Here is a 22,541-nt window from a genome sequence, read left to right as displayed (position 1 = left end):
TCGACCATTTATTTACACGACTAACCACTATGAATCCGTGCACGGCCGTGGTCGATACTGTTCTGGCAGATCACCGAGTTATTTTGTTAGCTTGCGAAAGTATTTGTACGCATCATATACAGCGTGATTCCATAATGTGTAATAAAATGTTTTATGATAGTAAAATATTATTTGAGGAACTAAATAACATAGATTGGTCTGTTACAAAAAATATGTCCTGCCCTACAAACATTTACAATTTTATTCGATCCAACTTTAAATCTGCTTATGATAAATCTAGTAAATATAAAAAACAAATTAATATCAAAAAAGTTAAACAACCGTGGATTAAACAATATATGATAAAAATGTGTGATGAACGCGATAAATTATTTAATAAATGGAAAAAAGACTCATCAAATAAATGCCTCAGAGTAAAATATAATAAAATCCGCAATAAAATTAATAAAATATTTGAAATTAAACGAAATAAATATTATGAAAATGAAATAAAAATGAATACAAAAAATCCCCGCAAACTCTGGCAAATCATAAACTCAATATGTGGTAGGGCTGCTTTGTCAATTGATGAATTTATTACTAATGCTTTTGATACAGAAAAAGAGACGTGCGCTATCATCGCCAATAAATTTGCGAACGAATTCAGAAACGCAGTTAAAAAAATCTTAACCTCCTGTCCGAATAATCTTCTAAATGATAAACATTACATCAGACCAACCAACGTTAGCTTCTACTTTAAAAAAGCCAACCCTAAAACTATAAAAAAGATTATTTTGAATCTTAATAGCCGAAAGGCGCCTGGTAGCGATGGCATTAGAGTAATAGACGTTAAAAGTATCTCAAGTAAAATAGCAGCTGCCATTTCACATCTTATCAACACTAGTTTTCTGTCAGGAATATATCCTAATGAGTTGAAGCAAAGCTGCGTTCGTCCTATATACAAAAAAGGAAAACAAGCCGACGTAACCAACTATCGACCAATATCCCTTTTGTCGTCTATAGATAAAATCATTGAGAAATTTATAAGTGATCAAATACATCTGTTCTATTCTAAAAATAACGTAATCTGTAATAATCAATATGGTTTTCAACCACGTAAAAGCACCACTTCTCTGCTATCAGATTTTTCGGACACCGTGAACATACACCTGGATAACAAAAAACATGTTTTAGCTCTTTTCATAGACTTTTCTAGGGCTTTTGACACCTTAAATCATAAGTGTCTTATAGCAAAGTTAGATGCCTCTGGGATCAGGGGTCCAATGTTAAAATGGTGCGAAAATTACGTCAATGATCGATCTTTCTACGTAAAAATCGACGATTCTGTGAGTCGTGTGTTACCTGTTACTGAAGGAACAGCCCAAGGGTCGGTGATCGGTCCCCTCCACTTTATCACTTACGTAAATGACATGAATAACGTTCTTAAGCACTGCACTTCCTACCAATATGCGGATGATACTTGTTTGCTAGTTGCAAATCATAATGTTGAAAATGCTCTTGTTAATCTACAACAGGATTTTGACCGTATAAATAAATGGTGCCACGATAATGGACTTGTTCTTAATGCAGATAAAACCAAATTAGTACATATTCACTCTCCGTACAATAAAACATTGTTCGATGCGAACAATGTGATAATAGCTCATAATCATTATTGTTTGCATCAACATAATGTGCGCAATTGTAACTGTCCAAAAATCGAAACTGTAAGTAGTCATACGTATCTGGGACTTATAATTGACAGAAAGTTTAACTGGCAGCCACATATCAACTCTGTTTGTGATCGACTCCGAGCTATTCTAGCTAATATAAAAATTATTAAAAATAAAATGCCTTTTAAAATTTTGCTAATGCTTATAACGCCCTAGTTAATAATGTTATAAGCTACGGTATAAGTAGCTACGCCCGAACCTTTAACAGGCCTCCGTCACTCGCTCAAGGTCGCGCTATAAGTGCCTACCGCACAGTAGGTCGGTACCGACCCAAGCGGCAGTTGGTTGGCACACGCGAGACTGCGCACCTGCGTCACGTTTCCCGCGCTCGCTACCAAGATGCCCGGTTATTGCGATGTGGACGGGTGTCGGAGTTCAAGAGTGAATAACAAGGAATTGTCTTTTTTTCAATTGCCTAAACAGGAACCAGGAGACACATATAGCGGGTCCACGCGGGTGAAACCGAAACAACTACTATCAATAATATTTCATTTTTTTATTGTATAATGTAACAAAATATATAATTAACAATAAAAAATTAAGTGTTTCAGCAACTCTGTGTTTAATTTACGCGCTCGGTACAACCCTAAAGTTTTCGTTTGATGACGCAATCACGCGGCGTGCGCGGGAAACTCGCTTCTCGGTGCGTGTTCGTAGAGTACATTTCTTACTGCAGCCGAGTTGCGGCGCATTTTGTAGGTAAATATAGCGTAGGTATTTTAGCTTTTGTATGGGAGTGATGTATCTGTTACGAAGTAACTATTCTCTAATCTGTGCCTTTAAAAGCTATTTGAAGAACATTGAATCACTACAACTAAGAATATTAAAACAAATAGTATCTCCTAAGATAAAAAAATTATGTTAAAATAGTAATGAAAATCTCTTTCACCATTGTAAAGTTTTGCCGGTAGAATCTTTGTTCCATTACACAATATTAAAAGAACAATTCTTTAATTTTGACTTGCAGAAAAAACTTGATAACGTAATCATTACCCGCCAACAAACTAACCAACGCTTAATCATTCCAAAAATAATTAACATTTATGGTAAAAGAACAACTCGTTATTTAGTTCCTCAATTATTAAATAATCTTGATTTGAACCTAAAAAAAAGCATAAATAATAATAATGTTAAATCTAAATTAAAATTGCATTTTGTAAACAGCCTGTATATTGTATAATGTGGTATAATTGTCTTTACTTGTCGCGAGCACACGAGCGCGCTGTGCATCGTATTTGTCGTGGATAGATTGCTTTGCATGCCGGACAAATCTTTGTGGTTTTTGGCATGTTCAATTATGTAAAATGTATTTGTTATTGATAAATAAATAAATAAATAAATAAAAATAAAAAAAGATATTATGTGACCAACAAGATATTATGTAAATGTGGCTCCTGATAGTGTCTGTTGCTTATAAATGATGGCACTTGAAAAAACGAATATGTAATACATAGTTGTTAATTATCCCTTTTAATATTGAAAAAACTGTTGCGAAAAATACAGTAACTGCTATTGAACGGGCAAGTTAATTAATTTCCCATACAGCGAAACCAGTAATAATTATTAATACTTAAACGTTTGTAACGTCATCTGTGTAAGCGATTTCATTGTTATATAAGCAAGGCTTTAGTGGGATAATTAAATGTCACAAACGAATCGTTTATCGATGTTCAATGCAGATGCGAAAATATATCTGAGCTTATTATGGTTTATTCTCTATGTTATTTTAAATGATGGTAATGTGGATAAGATTATTTTGAATGGAATTCTGTTGCTTGGGAAGTTTTTTTCCGTTATATACTGAACAGTGAGCTTTACTGAGCTTTGCTGAGCTTTTGGTCAATGTTTATCATCTTAACGTAGAACTGCTAAAAATTGACTGCTATTTTTCAGGATATTGAAATCTGCTAACAATTTAAAACGTTAGATCCTATTAATTACGGACTATAAGTTATAACTACGCAAACAACACATGTTATTTTTAAATTATATTTGATATTCTACCAAATTTTCTTCGCTCCTTTCATCTATGTCTGAAACCAAGAACACACCAACATTATTAAAATTAAATCCAAATGATAATTAATAACAAATTTTTCAATACAATGTAGCAATTCAAAAACTTAAATGTCACGATAAATAATGAATGCAATGTTAAATCATTTGTTATTCTGCGGTCTGATAATATACAGTGTAGTTTTATTATAATTAATACGTTAATTGAAGTTTGTTGCTCATTAATGATGCTCAAAACTAATGAACTTGGTTTCGTTAAACTAATATCTGGAATTAAAAGCTAAATTTTGTGTTAATTTTGTTCATTGTATCGATAATTATATTTTTATTATTTTTAAATGTTATTGAATCAATTTACATTAATTTTTCATTACATTATGTGTGCAGAGGCGGCTCGTGACAAAATTTTATGGGTGTTCACTTGAAATAAAACACTGAAAATACATGGTGTAAAGCAGTACAATTTATCAAAAAAATTACTTATAAAGAAAATGCATACGTGATACGTCTTTCTTTTTGGTGTGCAAAAATACCTATAACTTAAAGCGACAAGACCGAAAGACGCCAATTGCAGTTCATTCAACAAATGGTACCGAGATTGTGAATGTTTTTTCATCTTGATTGAAAGATGAGCTAAGTCGTCAACGCACGTTTCAGTCCAAGCACTCTCACCTCCGCCGGCCGCGCCCGCTTTAAATAAAAGACACGGAAAACAAAATAGTTTGTTGCTTTCATCACAACCACACAACCACGGTGTTTTCACATATTGTTCAGATTTAAACACACGCGTATATGTTTTCGTTTTTGTCGTACATTTTTGCGTAAGATCAAGTTCAGGCCGTGGCGGTCCCTTAGCTTTACATTCAAGCCGAATTTGTAACGTTTTATCACACTTTTTAATGAACGCCACATTATAATTATTGTTCATTTTAACACTCACAAGTAATACTGATAACTACAGGCTATTTCAACACGTATTTTATAATTTTAATTAGAAAATTGCATGAATCGCGCGCGTGCATTGAAGTTGACTCGAGTGTTTGTTTATATTATGGCTGGTTCACACTTTGATTAGTGTGAGTGCAGGTGATTAGTGCGAGTGCAGGTGTGTAGTGCGAGTAGTGTCCAATTGACTGCGAGTGCAGGTGATTAGTGCGAGTGCAGGTGTGTAGTGCGAGTAGTGTCCAATTGACTGCGAGTGCAGGTGATTAGTGCGAGTGCAGGCACGCTGCGAGTGAGGGGGAAGGGAGGGCGCGCGGGACGTGGCTACTCGCAGTCCACTCGCAAAAAAATAGAACACGCTTCTATTCACTTTACTACACAGCCTACTAAACACTCGCACTAAACAGTCGCTGTCCACACGTAGTACTACTCATCACCTGCACTCGCACTAATCAAAGTGTGAACCAGCCATAAGCGAGTGTATGTACTTCCCGTGTCCAAACTAATGGCTGGTTCACACTTTGATTAGTGCGAGTGCAGGTGATTAGTGTGAGTGCAGGTGTGTAGTGCGAGTAGTGTCCAATTCAACTGCGAGTGCAGGTGATTAGTGCGAGTGCAGGACAATGGTGAAATTCGCGACGCTACACACTACGCTAAACACTAAACACTAAACACTCCTGTCCAGACGTGTTTAGGCAGGCACACTGCGAGTGAGGGGGAAGGGAGGGCGCGCGGGACGTGGCTACTCGCAGTCCACTCGCAAAAAAATAGAATACGCTTCTATTCACTTTACTACACAGCCTACTAAACACTCGCACTAAATAGTCGCTGTCCACACGTAGTACTACTCATCACCTGCACTCGCACTAATCAAAGTGTGAACCAGCCATTAATAGAAGTGGTAACTGGCAACGTCGCGCCGCGCCGCGCGCGCTATCGCTGTCCTGCCGGGCGGTAAAAACGAACTGGCAACGTTTGCGGGTGCGCCGCTCCGAATTTTGCTACTTTTCCATAGAAAATCTTTTGTTTCACGCGCAGGGCTTTGGCAAAACCCTCTCTTTCACTCCTATTGGATTTCGTATTAGGAAATGTACTAAATCTTTTTTCATTGGATCGCAATCGTGAGCGCACCGCTTCGCGCGTTACATTAATACAGTAGGTATTATACAGGTGTATGGGATGATGGAATGATGGATATATTCATTGGTATTAACAGTAGTTTTAAAGATTACGATTGATTTTAAATAGTAATAATTAATGGTAATAATTAAATTAAGGACTATGATTTTATTATAATTATTTATGGGAGTTCACTGCACCAGCGCTCCTTAGGGCGAGCCGCCTCTGTATGTGTGTACAATAACAGATGATAATAGGTCTTCATAATATATCCACTTGTGACTTACTATAGACTACAGGCCCGTGTTGAAAAAATTATGGGTCATTTGACCCACCAGGTGACCTATCTAGAACGATATAAGAGCATAAAATAATAAGATTCAGCACTATGACGTCACTTGTAAGCTGTCCACCTGAGTGCAGATGAGAATCCGAAGGTTCAGGTAGAGATTTTCTCCCCTTGTCTCCATGACTTTTGTACGGCGTTGCGAAATAATTGATTAAAAGTAGTATAGAAATAGTATGACACAGATGCCGTACAAAATCAAATGACCAAATTTACCCCGGCAACTGTCGAAAAATAAAAATAAATTCCGACTTTGTGGACCACCATTTTTGTACGGCATCTGTGTCATACTATTTCTATACTGCTTTAAAGCCATTATTCCGCAACGCCGTACAAAAATCATGGAGACAAGGGGAGAAAATCTCTACCTGAACTTTCGAATTCTCATCTGCACTCAGGTGGACAGCTTACGAGTGACGTCATAGTGCTGAATCTTATTATTTTATGCTCTTATATCATTCTAGATAGGTCAGGTGGTGGGTCAAATGACCCATAATTTTTTCAACATGGGCCTGTAGTCTATTACAATGCTAAATGAGTTCGAATGGACATTTCAGTATTTCGCATTGCAATTCCTTGTTAATTGGAATTGTTTTTGCGGTTTACAAACAAGCTATATTCGTACAACAAACTTTTTTTTAGCATTCGATTTTTATAAAAAATACGCCGCATTTTTAGGGTTCCGTAGCCAAAATGGCAAAAACGGAACCCTTATAGTTTCGTCATGTCCGTCTGTCCGTCTGTCCGTCTGTCCGTCTGTCACAGCCGATTTACTCGGAAACTATAAGTACTACAGTGATGAAATTTGATGGGAATATGTGTTGTATGAACCGCTACAAAAATATGACACTAAATAGTAAAAAAAAGAATTGGGGGTGGGGCCCCCCATACATGTAACTGAGGGATGAAATTTTTTTTTTCGATGTACATACCCGTGTGGGGTATCAATGGAAAGGTCTTTTAAAATGATATAAAGTTTTCGAAAAACATTTTTCTTAAAGTGAACGGTTTTTGAGATATCAGCTCTCAAAGTCGTAAAAAGTATGTCCCCCCCCCTCTATTTTTATAACTACGGGGTATAAAATTCTAAAAAAAATAGAGGTGATGCATGCTAATTAACTCTTTCAACGATTTTTGGTTTGATCAAAGTATCTCTTATAGTTTTTGAGATAGGTTGATTTAACTGTAATTTATTATATTTGCTGCTACGGAACCCTTTGTGCGCGAGCCCGACTCGCACTTGGCCGGTTTTTTTTATTAGTCCCTAGCATTAAAACTAATACCGCGATCATCTGCTGTGCTGGTAATAGGTAAGTCTCTACGCCTATTTCTAAATTTTTGTGACTTTTTAAATGTTTATAGATATAAAGGTAAATAAGTGAGTCTGCGTCCATATTTGTATGTATAATAATTCTTTCAATCACTTCCACATCTACAGCCAGCTATCATGCACGCTGGGCGGTAAGAGCGGCGCGGTCGCTACCAGTAGGCGGTACACTGTCTATGTCTATTTACTATAATATTTGTGTACTTGTAGTTATATGTGTGTCCATACAGATACCTATGTCTATGTCTGTGTGTATATCAGTGTCAGTATGTTTGGGTATCTATTTTTGTGTGCATTGATTAATTATCAACTCACGTATAATTAAAGAACTTCCACATCCATAGTCTATCATGAGCAGCGGGCGGTACGAGCGGTGCAGTTGCTCGAGCTGCTACCGCTTGGCGGTATAACGTCTATATCTATTACTATAATATCTGTTTTTATATCTGTACTTGTAGTTATATGTGTGTCTGTATCTATGTATGTGTGTATAATATCTATATCAATGTTTGTGTATCGATGTCTCCACTCACGTATAATTAAAGCACTTCCACATCCACAGTCGATCATGTGCAGCGGGCGGTACGAGCGGTGCGGTCGGTCGAGCGGCGACCGGCTGCCGGTACAACGCTCCCCCCCCACACGCGCCACCGCCCACGAACAGAGATACTCCTGCTGATACGAATTCTGGGAGTGGGGCGTCTTCGTGTTCTGGTGGTCTGGGATAGAATACACATTGCATGTCTGTTGAATAAACTGTATGAAGGTCCTAACGACAATGAGTTGCCACTTAAGGAGTTATTTCTTAGCTAACAGTATTAATACGTCTGATTGAATACAAATGACGTCACAAAATAGTGCAGAATTGATCGCATAGTATTCTTACAAGAAATGGAGTGGAGATATTATTTAATAAAAATCATTAGAAATTTAGCCGTGGGCTGTTGACGTAGAAAAGATTAAAATTCTCTGAACTCTACGTACCTATAACTAGGCCCACGTTAGTCTTACAAAAGATCGAATCTCTAGGAAGGTTAACGTGGGTAGATAGTCGTTCAAATGGTAACAAGAATAACGAAGATATACAATAATAAAAAATAATAAAACATAATATATTCTGAAATGTTCTACTAATAGTAGTTTTCTTTAAACTAATAATACAGTGGCTTGTCATCTATACTAATATTATAAAGAGGAAAAGTTTGTAAGTATGTATGTAAGTATGTATGTATGTATGTATGGTTTTCACGCAAAAACTACTGGACCGATTTCAAAAATTCTTTCACCATTAGAAAGCTGCATCTTTACTGAGCAACATAGGCTATATTGCATTTTCAAAAAAATTAGAGATCCTTACCAAAAATGCAATAATGTAACCCAAGGTGTAAAAAAATCCTCAATAAAACTTCTGTCATCGCGTGCGCTGCGGAATCTATTGAAGATAGAACAAAAAAATGTTCTACGGTATTATAGAATGGATCAATATCTACAAGAAAGTCCGCGATACCATATGTCCATCTTCAGTAGTTATGTTACTACAACAACTTTTTTACGTTTTCAAAGTAAATAAAAGTGCCGACAGTAATCAAACCATGTTATCCATACACATATATTAATCCTTATCCCATTAAATGATGTTTTATTATAGACTGTTTCAATACCAGCAAAATACTTTTTAAATGAAAAGAATTGGATATTCCATTCAAAAGATATAACGAATTTTTAAAAGTGTCAATCTACAGAAAATAGTAGGTATACTGTTCGAGCAGGCCGTAGTGCGGGGGTCACGGAGGAATTCTACCAATATGCGTCTTGACGGAACACAGTGGGGTTTTGGTCGGTAGGAATCCGACATAACCCACGGCCCCACGGGACGGGGTAAAGGTGATTTTCATGTGATTAAAAATTAAACCTATAGTCCGACCTATATAGTAGACTTTTCACTGTAACGATATCGCTATCTATGCGGGTGAAACCGCAGGGCATTGCTAGTTGTATATAAAAATGTCTCATAATTCTAATTCAATTCTTCAATGATGGGCAGATAACATAATTATTCCGAAAATGCCACCATCAATTTCTATTAAAACACCATAACCATTGCGAGCGTAGTAATGATATGAAAACCCGTTGTTATTACTTATCCCATGTCACTACGAGCAATTTAATTGAAACGTCAAAACTTATACAACGAAGATGTGCCAACATTAGCTGTAGGTCCAAGGATAACCACGTTAGCTTCATATTACAAACTGAATTAACTGTTCCGGTACATTTCAGGAACGTTTAGACATTATGCAGGAAGTAATGTGATTTGTTCCCGATCCCATTTCTGATTCCTGATGTAAATCTAGTGGGTTTGAAAGGAATTATCGGGATATAAATTAAACAATAGACTAGTGAGACCGTAATCTGGTTGTGGAGAATAAAGCGATTGTTTTGTACTGTTATTATTATTCTTGTAATAGTATTAAATTATTTAATAGATTATAAATAGTGTTCAATTTCAATCCAAAATAGACTATGAAACCGAAAACTTGTTGGAATAATTTAAACTAACATGAATACTAACAATAAATTTACAGATTAGAACAAAAAAGGTAGGTTAGATTTTAAATGGCCGATTTCAAAACTGGATAATATGTTCTATTTATTTTATTTTTCCTTAAAATGAGGAATGGACGTTAAAAAGTGTAAAATTAAGCTATCAGGAGCATTTCTAGCAAATGGTGTATCTTCGAGAGTATAATGAACAAAGCACAGGATAAATTGATAAGTTACAACCAAACTTTTTTGTCAGTACTTACGACAAATGAGCATCGAACCGCGAATCCACAGGGGTCCTGGCTCCAATCAAACACATCAAAGAGTCGGGCGGTGCGAGCACGCGTAATTGGAGACTCGCTCGCGGGTACCACCAACGTCTTTCTTCAACTGCAACTGCCACCTAATGGAAAAGTATACGTTTTAAAATATTGTTTGATAACTAATAATGATTCTTCTAGGGAAGCGCGTTCCATCTTAGACTCAGCTTAACATCAAGCGGGATTGTGGGTCAAGCGCTTCCCTATTCCCAATAAAAAAAAAGATTACAAATTATGTAGCCGAACTAGATTTTGAGCACGTAGTCGTTATGATTAAAATGTTTTTTGCACTTTTCTACATTTATTTTTCACACTATAATTGATATCGATTCCCATTAAACTTAACATTGAAAAAAAAAGACGGTTTGCACTCCGGGAGTGCCAGCAGAAGTGAAAACTTGATTATTAACGTTGAGCATGTTTGATATTTTGGAATGGTATCCGTCTTATGCTTTTCGATCAGGCCACGTGTCCTGACGCGAGTTTAAGATTTTATACCCATTACAGAAAAAGTGCTCAACGTCGCTAAAGAAGTTTTCACTTCAAAAAAAAGAAACCGATCCGTTCGGCTAGAAGTAAATTTTGATACTTTATGTACCTACACAGTACCTAGAGCAGAAAATCTCTGTTCTCCGCTTCGTATTATTTACGACATTGTAATCGACCATACTTTATTAGTTATTCCAAATACTAATACCATGTAGGTAACCATCAACACGATATCATTTAATGAATGCGGTTGTAGGTATCAGGTAGCGCGTGTAATGAACCATTCGTAAGCTAGCCACAGAGTAAACAGAATAATAAATAATAACATCAATGGTTATATATTACTTTAACTAAATAAATAATAATCTTTATTTAATTGTTGAAGTGGTAAAAATAATATGGTTGTAGAAATAAAAGCCTGTGTTAGTTAAACTGTGTTACAGGTTTAGAATCCCTCACAATTTTAGTAAATTACATTTTTCAAGTGAATTAAAGATGACATAATATTTTTTTAAACAGTAAGTACAAAAGTAAAATGTGGGTGTATATTATAACCAATCAAAAAATATATTAAATCACTATGAAAATATATTTTATGTAGGTGAATATGTACAATAGAAAATAACAAGAAGGCCCTAATTTAAATAGGCACATACAACTTTTAATTAATATATAGGTATACAAACTTTCAATATTATCCCCAATCTAAGAACTATACCTACTAAGCAAGAGCTATCATACAATAAATTGATAATATTACATACATTTGTATTAATTAAATACTTTATTGAAAATAACATAAAGCATTCAGTTACAAATAGGGTTTCCGATACATTGACTAAAACCACTCTTAATTGTGGTCTTTAACCAACAACAAATTGGCTCTCATTAGGTTTCTCGTTGATTAAATCTGGTACGTGCTTCTATAGTGCACAATTGTATTCAATTTGTTACTGTGTATATATTTTTAGGTTTAAACGTTCCAATATAAGTTTTTATTGATGTTATTTTGTTTTATATGAAAATAACTTTATGTATCTACATAATGTAACAAAATAAAATAAATCTTCGTCGAATTTTCCAATGAAATTTTAATTGTTTGCCTATCGTCTACTCTAAAGTTCACGTAAATAATTAGAATAACACGAATAAAAAGGTACTTAAGATTTTGCATTTATTGAATTGTACAAAATTAAATTAAATTTTCAAACAATTTTCTTAATAATGAGTTAATAAAATACACAACATCTTAAGTTAATAAAATACAGAATCTATCTTTACAATAATTATTACAGTACGGCTTCGTGAATATAAACATTCGCATAATATATCACAAACAATTACTATACTCGTTACATAGGAAAGGGATAATTGAGGTCGAAAAATACGTCCTGAACTAATTACCCGCCGGTAATATAACGATCACCCGAACATATTTTAATGACACCCTCGACGATTAAGAATAAAGTTTGTGCGGAAATTGCTTTACAAATGCGCAAGTCCTTAATTGTGATAATTAAAAACCTGCTAATTAATTCTATCGTTTAATATCGCCTATAAGGTATTTAAATTCGAAAGGTTAATGAGAAAAATGGAGATCTTTGTATTATATTTTTTCTCCAGTTTTAATCTTGATTTTTCATATTAAATAATATCTGACTATTTTTAAATAGTATCAATGAACTATTGATTTAATTTCGAATGTTATCTTATATTAACAAGACAGAAGTCGGCGGGTGAATGGACTAACTTTCAAAGTCAATATCATTACGTACTACGATTCAAAAGATAAATGTAAAAAGTCACATTTACCAATTAATTACATTTCTTAGCGAATATCGAATTTACCCCAATTTGTTATTATTTATAATTATTAAAAATTCAAATTTGAATTTGAATTTTTAATAATTCAAGTCTTTATAGTGTGATCAAGTATGAAAAAGCTTGTGAGTTTTTACTCTGGGAATTCGACAAAGGATCGATTTATATTCATTCCCATCAACTCTGTATGACAAAAATTCCAAAACGCGTTCATAGACACCTAAAATGCCCGTTAAAATTTCCATCGAAGCACAATCAGCTAGCATGAAATCGGAACAGCGTCAAATCTTTATCCCGGCTATATAAATCCCTGTCACACGCATGGCCCGCTTACCCGGGATCGCTATGGATAAACGTCACGATCGAGATTATATTTAGCCGGCGGTTTAATTTTACGATTCAACTTTCCGATTTGGTGTAATAATGCCCTAATTCGGATTGTTAGTCCCTAATGCGATCTGATTGGATACGCTAATTTTTGAGCTAATTAAATTGCTTCGTCTTTTTTATTACAGAGTAAGGGAACAGGATTATTTCCAATTTTCCTAGCGATCAATCTATAAAAACTGTGATTGTTAATTTTCAATTTTTTATACTTTTGATGATGATGTTTTATTTTCTAAAATTACTTCTAAATTAGAAAGAATACAAATAATCTACTTCTTGCTAACAAATAACTAAATAATTTATGAACAAAAACTTATAATATTCACGATTCGTAACATCTGACTACTGAGGTTAAAGTATATTATTTAAAAATCCCACTATGTAGTTGCATACACGCAAAGGTGGACATGACAGGCAGTTTACCCGTTACAAATAAACTATGCAGGTTTACCGTTTACACGGAAATATAACTACGCATGAACTACATGGATCCAATTTCGATGAAATTGTAAGTGAACTAGATGGGTAACGAATCATTTTCTTATTTCTAGTTCAAGGAAAATCACATTTATGTTGGTTTTCCCGATTTATTAAAAAAAAAACAATAAAAATACCTTTACCTAGCTAACTAGGTGGTAGAAGCAAGTAAAAAAAAAAATCAAATGTTCGTTTGGAATTCTTTTAATTTTCCTCACTAAAGAAGCAGCTTGATGTATGCTACGGAAAGCTCCCATCAATCGGTCTAATAAAATAAAGTTACTTTTCTGAACCTTACGCACGCCACAATTAAAATATACAACATATTATTATAAAGGTACACACCCATTACCCCGAAGGTAATCAAGTATGAAAACGTCAAAAATTGAGACAATAGCAATCCTCAAAGTCAACATTACACTAATTAAGCTCGGTAAACTCAGTTCAATTTCACGCCAGGCGGGTAGATGTATAATTGGTATAAATATTAAATAAGGACCTGTGTTACAGCTTGCTTTCTGTTCGGGAACTTTGAGATGATTTTAATTAACAAAGTAAAGTAAACGTCGACCTTTTTCATTGTATAAAAGGTGTTACGCAAATATTAATTTATTTTTTTAAGGATCTGGGTTATAAATGTAGTTAGCGAAAGTACCTACTTAGGTAATAAAATAACAAAGTAGTATTGACCTTTCACAATAGGTGTACGGAAACGATAAAATTGTAGCGAATTAAATAATGACTTATGTAAGTGTTTTACCGTATAGTGTGTAATAACTTTTGATTTTGTTTTAGTAAAAATATTATATCAAATACTAAAGACGCAAGAGAAAAATACTTTATCTAAATATATATACGTTTATAAATAAAACAAGAGATTGATAAACTGAGTAAAATATAATAATAAGTATGAATTTTATTAGGTTTATTCAACGCTATTCTAATATTTCTCTGCAACTAATGGGACATCGAATGTTAAGCAAAAACCAATTCTAGATAGCTCGAATAAATTCAATGACTATATTAATGCCGATAAATATATAAACTTTAGCAACGGTCGAAGTCCATTAATCTCAATATTTCCGATCAATTTACTCAGGGGATGACATTCAATGCTTTCGATTGAAAGGACGAAAAAATATGAATTTTCTTCAATAATCCGATAAGAGCATAAAGATCGTGGATTAAGTATTAAAATAAGATGGAAAATGCATTATTAATAGCTCAGCGTCGATAATACGAGTTGTTGGCTTAATCTGCAATATCGAGAGATTAAGTTTTTTATAAATTCATAAGATGTTTTCTTATCCATCTTTTTAAAAGCTATAGAATTCAACATTCACGCGCAAAGTAATTTGTTTAACTTTTTTGATCATATTAATTCGTGCTGAGAAAGTTCTGATAAAGAAAATCCTAATTTAATGTCATTTCGTTGGCCAATAACTCTAATATATCCATTTTCATTCATATTTTCAAACTACATACATTCCTATGAAATTGAATCACAATCGATTCCGCACGGTCGCGTTAGCGTAGAGTTCTACATTTTCACAATATTATTTCTATGCACAGCATAAACGGGTTAAAAGTGTTATTAAAATTTATAGAGCTAGAAAAGGTGAAACCTTAAACACAGTTCTTACATTTCGCGCAAAGTTTGTTCATTATGGACAATTGTTTAATGGCGTAGCATTGTAGCGTCCAGCGAAATTTAACGAGATAAAAGTTTGTGAGATTAATGTGAAACTTTTAAAATACCTGTGAATGCATAACTAGCTGTAACGCGCGGTTTCTTTCGCGGACGAACTCGCAAAATCAAGTATTTCTATAGCTCATGTGTTATTCTTGGTCTAAATTAATGTAAGTTTCATCCAAATCCGTCCAATAGTTTTTTCGTGAAAGAGGATTAAAAACATACATATTACATACGTTTTTTTTACACATACGTCTATCCGGACAAACTCTCGCATTAATTTAAGTACTTAAGGTATATTATTGTCTTAGTTCAAAGACGTGGATAGAACAGAATTGTATTCTGTGCTTGTTCTAGTTATTGTTCATTTTTATTGTACCGTAATAGCTGTTTGAGTGTTTTGATTTTGTTTGAGGTTTATCGACTAAAAGATTTGTATATAATAACAAAGTAAGTTAGTCTGTTGATTTTATATTTTATACCTATCTTTTTAAAGCTTTACTAGTGTTTAGCTCTATCAAAACAAATAATTTTAAATTAACGTGAAATTTAAATATGTATAAACTATCAATTAAGCCATAACTGGTAAATAATTTAAAAGTTCAGACTCTTTAAAGTATTTACCAAGTGCTCTGGTGTCTGCTTTTAAACTATTTGCTGCCGGCTTGTTTGCTAAAACACATGGAATTTATGAGGCTTGTTTACCAACGCGTCTAAATCAATAAGAATACATACCTCTTTATGCAGCAGTCGAACATGAAAACTGGCCACATCGCTGACCGGCTCGCCGCCCTCCGTGACGTAATAAACTAGCAGAGAACTGACCGGCGCCATGTCAGCTGTGACAGGGAACCTACAACGCAAATATTACTTATTTACCTACCTTTACAACATTATACGATTGTGTATTAAAATCGTAAATTAGTTAGTATAAACCCATATTTTTAGAATGGGTGGTATTCATTTAGTTGTATAAAATATATCCAGTAAGGAAATTCTGTTTAAAAAATAACATTACTGTTGAAGAGAAGAATACAGAAATGTAATGTTATTTACCGTGTTCTAAGTGCAAGTAGGTACTCATAAGTAAAAGTTAAAAGTACCAATATTACAGATTAAAATTTGGAACTTATAATATCTTATAATACCAAAAATAGAACAACAATCAATGAATTGTTATCCTTGTATGTAAAAGCAGATTTTTTATCAAACGAACGGAAAAATACATCATTTATAAACATGTTTTTACGTCGTATTACAACAAAACGCTTTTTCTCGTTATTCTTAAAATAGATATTGCCTTTATATTTATACAATACAAAATTGAGGTTGACATTCTTATTAGGGCATCATTACGCTAGAAAAGACGACTTACAAGCAGTATAAATTCGGAAATACGTAAAGTAATACTGACAATTCGTTGAAAAAATCATTTTACCAATGTTCTGTATAATCAAATCGAACAGACTCATCGCAATGGTATTAATAGCTTCTCGTTATGTTTTAAATTTTAATAACTTCGCGAATAAAATTCAATCTCCAACTTCGTAATAACTCAGTGGAAACATATTTTGTTGATAGCGCTGTATTATGTTGGATCGATTTTTTAATTTGCTCAGTTGAAGCTATGATAAAAATATTACATTTTAAATATGAAATTACATGAATAAAAAAGAACTATTCAAAATATAAAAAGATTGTAGACGATTGCAGGATTAACTCCAATTTCGAACTGTTTCATTATTTTAGTAAATTTTCTCTATATTTCTACGACTACAAAAAGAATGTTCACTATCAAAATGTAGGGCGTGAGATATGAATAAAATAACCGTTTTGTGTGCTTCGTACTATTTCATAACATGGAGATGAATTTTTCTTATGGAGATTTACTTTTTTGTTTGAGATTGCAAAAATATATGAGCTTAAATTATATTTTCTTCGTAAAGTTATATCTAAGCCTTTGTCTTGAATAATAAGATAGGCTTAAGAAAGACGGAGGCGAATATTATCTTAGTAATGTGAATGTAATTTCTTTATTTATCTTTGGACAAAAAGTATTATGCAACATTTTTAACATTTCTTTGGCAATCTTGTGTTTGTTTATTGTTACTCTTTGTATTATCTAATTCAATTTGAGTTTTATGAAACCAATTCATAAGGTTAGGTTAGTACCTACCATTAAGTATTCTGTGGTTAGGCTTTTCTTCTTAACCTTCTTCAGAATTTCCACTAATTTAAAAGGTATACCTACTTTTATGTTTTTAATCACGAGTTAAATTATTTGACAAAATCTAGCATTTGCAGCATAGTGAAGTCCCATATCCCCTAGTGGGGTAAGGGGCAGATGCATTATATACATCTGCTTCACTGATCGACTTTCTTTAGGGACAAGTAGGTGATCAGCCTTCTGTGTCCTGCCAGACCGAGACATTTTTTTTCTTCGTCTCCACCGGGAATCGAACCTAGGATATCTCGAAGATAGCATTTGCAGCATATCCCTGCAATATTCATCGAATAAGTTTCAAAATCAATAGATTACTCTTTAACTTGACGTGAGGTAGATATCGCAAAGTTTCATTACATATATAATGTAATAGAAAAGCATTTCCCAGTGTAGACGTGATTCAATGATCCGTCGAGCCGTGCCAAAGTTTGGCCATTACGAAGCCAAAACGTCTGTTTAACTTAAATTACTTTTTGAGTTTAAATCAATAGTTTAATCGCCCCATAAATGACGTCATGTGGTTATACATTGTTAATACCCTGAACTGAATAAACTGAGGTTTATAGCAAGTAGCAATCAATGAATAATATAACATTTGGTTATATTTCGACAAATTTTAGGTAAGGTAGGTAAACAATCACTTGATTATTAGTGTTTGAATTTGGGTAATAATTTAGTGATGGTACAAAGCGGTTCACCAAACTGGCCAGTATTGTTTTAATTAACAGCTATCTTGTCAATTTCTGCAGACTGCTTTATCCACTGCAATGCTTATTAAGCGAGATTTCGAGAACACCGATAGATATTGAGAAATGTTTATTATTTTGATCTATCTATATCTATTTTATATTTTGTCTAAACACAAAATTTTGTAGTGGGGAGGAAGCAATAAGCTGAAAATATAAGAAGCTGTAAATAAGTTACATTTTTATTATACATATTATAATATAACGAATAGTCATTCTACGAAAAATTATAACGCTACTAAATTAAAACAAACAATGTAAATTTTACATAATTTACTAACAAAAACATTTACAGCCACAATACACCAACAAAGTGTACCGTTTGAAATTGTAATTCAGCTTTCATTCCAGTATGAATAAAAACATGAAACCATTCAATATGTCCGTGTCAGTACTGAAACGAGATTATGGCGGTTTTGATGAATAGCCCCCGAGGGTCATAACGTACTCGATTGCACGCGTGTTCACTGTTCATGTACCCACTACCAACGCAACTATACGTAAATTGTTTTAGCTAGCTTTGTGTAATCATACGTTGGATACAGGGGTTTTAGAATGTTCTGGAATGTTCGATTTGTTGTTTTGTAAGAAATGTCCAAAGTAGTAAGAGCGCAATTTGCTTTTTAGTATAATCATAGGAAGATTATAAATTTATTAGATACTTAGTTTAGAATGATATCGAACGAATTTCTTGTTTAGTAAAAATGGTCAAATGATGAAGTTGGCTTTAAAGATTTTGACAACACACTAAATTATCATTTTATTGAAAAGCCATGAATTACATTAAAATTCATGTAAATTCAAAATGCTTTTTATTTATATTTACGACGATTTAAATACAAAAATTGCAAAAGTTTATTCGCATTTAGTTGTCGAGAGCGCTCGAGCATAACGAAAACAATTTCAGTTAAAAGCTAAATCCCTTATTTATTTAGCGAAATTTACTTGCTCGTTGTTTTACAAATGTAAAATTTATGGCTAAGCTGTTGTGATTTTTATCCTTGGAGACTTGAGTCACGAAAATGTTACTTTAATTTCAAGAAATTTACAGAGGGATAAACAATTGTTTTCACATTTTTTATAACTTAATATTAATGTATTTTTAAAACATTTAAATAAACCTGCAAACGATTTTAAGAACCTTTTTATTTTACATACGAAAAACGTGAGCACATTCGAAACCTTGTGAAGTTATTTTTAAAACTCGTCGCATATTTTACTTTATTTATGGCACCACAAAGGACACTCCCAACAGCCAGACAAAGAAGGATGCATTGCGAAATTGGAAGAATTCCAGAGTCCGAGACATAATTTTTCAAGTAAAATGAACAAGACACAGTTTAAACTTCTAATGCCATTCAAGATAACAACTCGGTGCATAGCGGAGAATACGAAACAAATACAAAACTAAATGCGCAATGAGAAGTTTAGTGCCAAGAATGTAGTCTGGGAAAATTTTATTCAGGCTTGAGAGCGAACCTGTGATTAAATAAATGGACAAAGTTCGGACTTGAATAACAAGCTTCACCTACTGTTTCTTTGATTTTTTTTAAACATTTAAAAGCTAATATGACTATAGATTGCTTGCAAACTTGTATATAATATATAATATATTTTAGTAAATTGTTCATGAAACCATCTTTCTTATGATATCGACCGACTTTCTTGCAACAACACAATACATAATTTTAAAAAGCTATAAACTTTTGCGTTAACTTAAAATTTCTTCCAATCCACGATATATTATGTTTATTATCAACAGAACGATAAACTCAAGCTGACCTCAAGGATATAAGTGTAGCCGAGAGATGAACAAAATTTACATCTCCATTACGTTGATTTCCATAGAAACGAGTACCATTTTTCACGAAGGAAGCTTCTCTTAATTACTAGCCAGCTTATTTATCGTCCTTTTTTATACGTCCATTATTTCCCTATCTCATTTTCAGTGCCTAATTATCGACTGATTTTAAATAAGACCTTAAATGGCTATAATTTTCAGTTTTATCTCAATTGGTGGGAGTTAATTGGCTAATGCTATTTATGTATTAATTGTCATGCTAGTGCGGAATCAAAATAGACCAAAACGGTTTTAAATTTTGCTAATTTAAAACCTGCTTTAATTCAATGTCCCTGAATATTACAATAATCTAAATAATTTTTTATTATTCTGAATGATAAAAGTGATATTGGAAAAATATTGATATCACGGGAGTTTCTAAATTTTTATTTAACGTGTCATTTAACTTTTAAGACTCAGACTAGACCTAGGTTTATTCAGCATTCAAGTTAATTAACATCTTCTAGTGAATACAAAACTATCACCTAAAATACTAATAAAAATACTCACGTATAATTAAACCTGCATAAATCAGTATGGTTATTGTTAGGTGCCGGTACCGCCGCCCAGTGTACCGCCCGCCCGCCGCTCGTCACGGCCGCTAACAAGCGTTGCCGACACCCGCAAGATGACCATATACTTGCGCTTGCTATGCCACCAGCCTAAATGGTTTGGTTTTTGTTTAGGGTATGGAATAGTGGTTAGGAAGAAAAAAAAATGTATGCGTGTACTAGACACGTAAGAAATGAAACTTCTTTATGACCTTAAAAATGTCACGAGTATGGCGTAACGCAAAAATGTCACGTGTACGGCGTAACGCAAAAATGTCACGCGTACGGCGTAACGCAAAAATGTTACACTAAATTTTTGTCCAACCCCGATAAAGAAGTTTCACTTCAAAAACTAAGTATAAGGTACTTTTAATGTAACAAGATGTAACGTAAAAAAAATATTGTAAAATTACATCGCATATTAGTATTTTTATCAAGAACTATTTAATAATTTTAGTTTAAAACGATGTGAAATTTAAGTATACATCTAAAATTAGTACCCAATTCTGTAGAATAACATTACTCTTCTCCTCTGCTCTACAAGCTATTCTTTTTATGATATTACGAATTATTTATGAAAAGTGGTGAGACCTTGCGGTTTACTAAAGGTTCTATTTTTGATTTAACACTCGAATCAATAATGGATTAGAAATAATTAAAAACGAACTTTACAATGTAAAAATTCACAATACCAATAATCTAAAATTATTAAACTTACTTGCAAAGGAGTTGGTAAGTTCTCCACAAGCAGATAGCACTTCGACGTGGAATTCCATCGACGTATTCGTTCCCGCGCTAACACGTAGTGTGTCTCGATTTCTTTGCCCTCCACTGCTACCAATTCCGCCTGTAATAGAACTGCACTGTTAGAACTAACTATACATTTTTGAACAAGGAAATTGTCTTGAAATGGAATTTGTGTTTTGTGCTCCGTCACAAAGAACGAATCAGAAGCTTTGTAAAAGTTTAAAACGTAATTGCTTCATTTTAAATATAATATGGGGAATTACATATTTACTACAATTAATTTGATTAAAAAATTTTGGCACATGAACATAATATTATTATGTAAATAAAATCACTTATTATTATTTTTAACAAAAAAAAAAGATTCATCTAGACAGGTACCATTGAGAAAATGTTAAGGTGTTTCCTGCCAAACTTTTACTTTAAATTTCCTGATGAACCACTTTAACAGAAAATGCAGTAGTTATTATAATTTATTGTTTAAATACTGAATAGCGAAATTTGTCAGTGTTTTAATTTAAAAATTAAAATTTATTGATTGGCGTATGTTATTCCTACCGGTTGTTCAAAGTAATTTAAGGCTAAATTTTTATATTTTATCTCAGGTTCCTTTATCCTATCTCTGTTCAATAACAAAATAAGGTTTTTATTGGATTTTTGACTTTGTGCAAATCAAGGAGGAAAATATCCTCATAGATACGCGGAAGAACGACTTAATAAAACTGGTTGTATTTGGCGTTTATTCCTATTGAACCCTTTTAGGTATCTCATAAATATCGGAGCTTTACCCCCTGCGTCGCGTGCTTCTGACTGATATCGAGTTTTATTATATTTTATTTTTATGTTTATTGAATTTCTGTATTCGGAATAAGTTTCTCGGAACGTATCTGAGTATTGCAGGTTTAAGTAAATTTTTATGGTATTACAGAGAGATATATTGTTATGTGGTGTGCTATTTTCTTGTTTGTTTATTTTGTAGCAATTTTTATGAATTAATTTTATGGTTTTTCCCGTGGTACATGGCATTATATAGCTCAGCCAAGTCGAGTGGTTTAGAATTAAAGTTACGCGTAATTTACATTTCTAAAACATTTTAAGTATCCTCCTGTTAGTCTGTGACAAAAATCCGCTTTGCATTCTACAACGAATTTTATTTAACTTTCCGACAAAATGGATTGCAAACAGCAATGCACTTTTTACTATTTTTACACGGGCTCTTCGTTTAAAATAGAATTTTGGC

At 33.4% G+C, this 22,541-nt stretch overlaps 1 protein-coding gene across 1 annotated transcript in view; it reads right to left on the bottom strand.

The window, feature by feature from the left end:
- The window catches only part of LOC149488570 (C3 and PZP-like alpha-2-macroglobulin domain-containing protein 8), a 68,004-nt gene that overhangs the window by 19,260 nt on the left and 26,203 nt on the right, over positions 1-22,541 (bottom strand). Inside the window, exons 5-8 of the mRNA XM_089695318.1 lie at positions 21,273-21,401; positions 20,514-20,665; positions 15,929-16,046; positions 7,996-8,231 (exon numbers count right to left, since the gene is read on the bottom strand). Of these exons, the coding sequence (XP_089551444.1) occupies positions 7,996-8,231; positions 15,929-16,046; positions 20,514-20,665; positions 21,273-21,401 (635 nt within the window). The remainder of the gene's footprint in view (positions 1-7,995; positions 8,232-15,928; positions 16,047-20,513; positions 20,666-21,272; positions 21,402-22,541) is intronic.

This window comes from Colias philodice, chromosome 5 (genome assembly GCF_061535455.1).
Source record: "Colias philodice isolate Cphi_HAF_F1 chromosome 5, ilColPhil1 Martin Lab GWU primary, whole genome shotgun sequence".
NCBI classification, from domain to species: Eukaryota; Metazoa; Arthropoda; class Insecta; order Lepidoptera; family Pieridae; genus Colias; species Colias philodice.
Note: the sequence above shows the minus strand (reverse complement) of the source record. Positions and strands in the feature narration are given on the sequence as shown.